Source organism: Pyrus communis, chromosome 10 (genome assembly GCF_963583255.1).
Source record: "Pyrus communis chromosome 10, drPyrComm1.1, whole genome shotgun sequence".
NCBI lineage: Eukaryota > Viridiplantae > Streptophyta > Magnoliopsida > Rosales > Rosaceae > Pyrus > Pyrus communis.
Window position 1 is genome coordinate 4,154,734 of NC_084812.1, and position 4,477 is coordinate 4,159,210.

The 4,477-nt window shown below is 40.6% G+C and overlaps 1 protein-coding gene across 1 annotated transcript; it reads right to left on the reverse strand.

The window, feature by feature from the left end:
• Positions 1 to 2,655: 2,655 nt before the first annotated feature.
• On the reverse strand, positions 2,656 to 3,561 carry LOC137746988 (uncharacterized). The gene has a single exon (XM_068486991.1). It carries the CDS (start codon positions 3,559 to 3,561, stop codon positions 2,656 to 2,658), a length of 906 nt encoding a protein of 301 aa, XP_068343092.1.
• Positions 3,562 to 4,477: the final 916 nt, after the last annotated feature.

Consider the following 4,477-nt stretch of genomic DNA (forward strand, 5'->3'; position numbering starts at 1 on the left):
GAGCTTTTGGAAATGTACATTTCAGCAAGGCTGTGACAAATGAAAGTTGAGATGAACACGCTACTAGTTCTAACATTAATTCTTTGTTAAATGACGAATTTTGTATCAGTAAATTTGATATTGGTATGAATAAAGCGTTGATGCATATTTTTTAATTAAAATATTATCTAGCAACAACGTATCAACAACATATCAATAATTTATCTTTTAAAAGAAAAACGTAAAGATGAACTGCGGAATTTGAAACAATAGACATAAAATAAGGATCACGCACTTGTTCTACATCGAGTTTCAATCCAAAACAATTTAGCTAACATTTCAAATGGCTTTGAGTACCATTTTTCTTCTTCTTATAAAGGTGAAACTGCATTGATTTTTTTAATAAAAAATGGATTAGTTGGTGACTTTGCCACGACAACCACCATCATCGTGTGAAATGTACATTTGTCAAAACTACCTTCCTTCTCTGGCTGCAGAAAAAACATGCATGAAGCAGTACCAATCTTCAAGTACAAGAAACTGAAAAGTTAGAGTCAAAAACAAAGTTTTCCGCACATGTCTTTTCTCCTGCACACTCTTGTTATACAGAAGGAGAAAATGGGTGTGCGATTATAACTTTCCGAAGTCTTAGATTACTGAGTTTTTCGGCTTACGTCTTCTAAGAGTTTATCAAGAATTGGCATAGCTGGGGATCAATGAAGTCGATTTTGCTTTCGACGCCAGCTTTTTTGATACTTGGCAACCCCATTTCGTATGCTTTTCGGTCGATGTCTATGGCCGTAATCTGCAAGGCATAATGTTTGCGGTAGGTAAACATATATCAGCTGAATTGGGGAGAGGTATGCACCAAGTACCAACCCTGTCATCATCAGGAATTGTGAGAGCCGTGAGGAGAAGAGAGTAGCTGGTAAAAACTCCGATTTCAATTGCCGTCTTTGGATTCACGAGCTTCAAGAGAAGGGCCATGAACTGACCGGAATCCGGTGAAGTGCTCATGAAAGCCCTGCACAGTAAAACTGTTAAATCCTAGATTGATCCGAGTGAAGCATAAAATGGTTCCACACAAGACAGCTACAACAACAACAACCAAGCCTTTCCCACTAAGTGGAGTGGGCTGTATGAATTCTAGAGCACCATTGCTCTCGGTTTTGCGCCAATATTTTTTAATTTCACAGCTTTACTGCGCCTACATTTTGGTGTAATAGTTGGAAACTAATCTGAAGACTTACATGGGGTGGTTTGAAGCAGCAATCCTCAGTTCCTTGAGAGTATTTAGTTCTCTTGGGTACACACTAGTTTTCAATATATACTGCCACATGATTTAAACTCTTAAGTTTAATTGTTAATTTTATGATTAGTAGACAAGTAATTTCGAATTAAGAAAACTACATACGGAGTTACCTCTTGTAACTTCTGGCTCTGCAATACAGTCGGATTAGCGGCCATAATCGCCTGCTTTCGGGTTTTCTCCACTGCTCTCCTGAAAATCCTCCTACAGAAAGAAGCAATTTTGAACTTGTAACATTTTTTGTTTTTCCCTTTTATAAACTTTTGTGCGTGGGTTTTGGCTCACAAGCTTTGTGTTTACTTTGTTAGGTAAAGCAGTTCTCACCCAGCTTCTTCGGTTGGGACGTCACACACTTTACTGTCATCCTAGGAACATGCCATTGGAAACCGAACTGCTAGGGAAATGCGCTCGCCTCTTTGCACCCGAATTGTATTCCTGCCCCAAATTAGAGTAGTTTAGAATTCCATAACGGTTTGTCAGAAAAATAATCAAACAGCTTACAACTCATAGATATCATCAGTATATTAGATCCAACTCAAACAACTTTCAACTCGTAGATATCATCAATATATTAGATCCAACTCTCGTTGGCCATTTACAACGAAAATTAACTAAGTCGGGGGAAAAAGCTATACGTATTTATTACAGAACTCTCTTAACAAATGTAATCTCATCATATTTGCAATGGCTGGAAAATGTAAGACTCAATTTTGATGCGAAGAAACGATACAGCTATCAAGGCTTTATTTGACAATCATAAAAAATTCAAGCATATCAAAGAATAACAAAACCTGATGTGATCACATATCCTATATATGTATGTATGTGGTAAGAAGTATGTTTACTGTCGATTCTTCCGAGAGCCCTAAACTTGGCGATTATGTCATCAGCGTCTGGAAGCTTCGGGTGGACATGAGGAGCTTTCTCCTTTGATGAACTCTCTGTAGAACCTGAGGACTTAGATTTTTCAACCTTTTGAGAAATTTCGGATGATTGCTCCCTTGCAAATGGCTTTGAAGTCATGCGAGGAGGACCTCCTGGATTCCAGAACTGGTTTAGGCGCTGCTCGTTCTACTGGTGTTTGCCGCTCTTGTCTTCCTGGGCCCTCTAAACTCTTGGTCTGGGACGAGGGATTTAATAGTCTCCGTGGCATATGAAGTCCTTGAAGAGGAGTTTCCAAATGACTTAGAAGTCTTTACATCTTCCGGTGAAGACCTCTTGGATTCTCGAATTGGTTTAGGAGTTGCTTGTTCTGCCGGTCTATGCCACTCCTGACTTCCTGGGCGCTCTGAGCTTCTGGTCTGGGACAAGGGCTTTGGTAGACTTTCAATGGCATATGAACTCCTTGACGAGGGGTTTCCATGTGACTATGAAGTCTCCACAAGTGAGGATCTCTTGGACTCTGGCATTGGCTTAGGAACAACTTGTTCTACTGGTTTATGCCACTCTTGACTTCCTGGGCGTTCTGAGCTCTTGGTCTGGGACAACGGCTTTGGTAAAGTTTCATTGGAATTAGAACTCCTCAAAGAGGAGTTTTTGTTTGAATTTGAAGTCTCCACAGGCGAGACCCTCTTGGATTCTCGTACTGGTCCAGGAGCCGCTTGTTCTGCTGGTCTATTCCACTCCTGATTTGATCTCTTGGTCTGGGACGAGGGCTTTAGTTGAATTTCAGTGGCATAGGAACTCTTTGAAGAGGGTTTTCCATAGTCTGAATTCCCTGACACGTCAGACACAACTGTTGTCTTTGAACTAGAACTTCTAACAGAATTTGAAGATGGCTGTGTTCTTCTAGACAGTCTAGCAATTGGACGAGCATTTCTAGTCGAAATCTTTGTGAGATCTTCCTCCGGCTCACTATCTTCTGAATCAAAGAATGAAAATGTTGATTTGGAGCTTGCCTTTACTTCCGGTCCCAATTTTTTATTGAACGAGTCTTGGCTATTTCTAACAGTTCTATGTGACACTTCATCCTCTGAAGAATCATCATCAGAAGCCACATATGAGACGGGGGTTCGTGTGCTCTGTTCCTTCATCAGTCTTTTGCTCCCTTGCTCCCTTTCAGAGACAACAGAAGTCCTGACTGACGGAAAGAAGAAAGGTTGCTCAACCTTGGTATCTTGTTTGACAGACAAAGAGTTTCCAGATAGTTTCTTTGTATACGGTGGATGCCTTAAACCCTTATTTCGTAGCCCACCTGTCAACATCCCTAAGCTCAGCTCATTGTCAGTGTCTTCTACACAACTACATCCCTCTGAAATCTCACTATCTTTCATGGTTTGATGCGAATTTGATGCTTGAACATCGTCCCTGGCATTTGAATCTAATCCAGATTTCCTTAGCGTTACAGATGGCTAACCATGTTGAGAATCAATGTTAATTGTAGGTGAAGTAGGTGGATGTTGTAGGTGAAGTAAGTGTGTGAGGTTGGTGAAGTAAGTGTGTGAGGTTGGTGAAGTAAGTGGAGGTTGTAGGTGAAGTAGGTGGATGTTGTAGGTGAAGTAAGTGTGTGGTGTAGCTTTCATTTGGTTTGCTATAAATACCCAAGTCCTCAAGCATTGTATATCATCCAAGGAAAAACAAAGCCTAGAGCTAAATAAGAAAAGCTTTGCTAATTAGTTTGTTTTGTGAGATTTCTTTAAGAGTGTGCTCTATTTTCTTCTTCTTGGGATCATTAGAGTTATCTTGGATACTCTTCTTATTCAACAATTGGTATCAGAGCCAAGTCGGTCAGGGATCGTTCTTGGTAGAGCATTGGTTGTAAAGTCTCTTGAAATTCCGAGTATGCTCTGTGGTTACAGTTTTGACTGATCTTCCACATCAGAAAAGGTTTCTTGAGATTATTGCTGGGGTTATCACAAACCTTGAGAGGGAGTTTCTTTGTGTCGAGAGTAGTGTATTACTCTGCACGGTAGTCACTCAGCTTGTTCGGTGTAGTCAAAGTCTTGCCGATACGATGGGTGATCTTCAAGTTGTTGGAGGAATCAAGAAGCTCAACAACCAAAACTATAACACGTGGGCAACGTGTATAGAGTCTTACCTTCAAGGTCAAGACTTGTGGGAGGTTGTCGGTGGTAGTGAAGTTACACAACCGGCAGCGGAAGATGCTAACGGCGTCTTGCGGAAGTGGAAAATTAAAGCAGGCAAATCAATGTTTGGCTTAAAAACCACAATAGAAGAAGAAATGTTGGA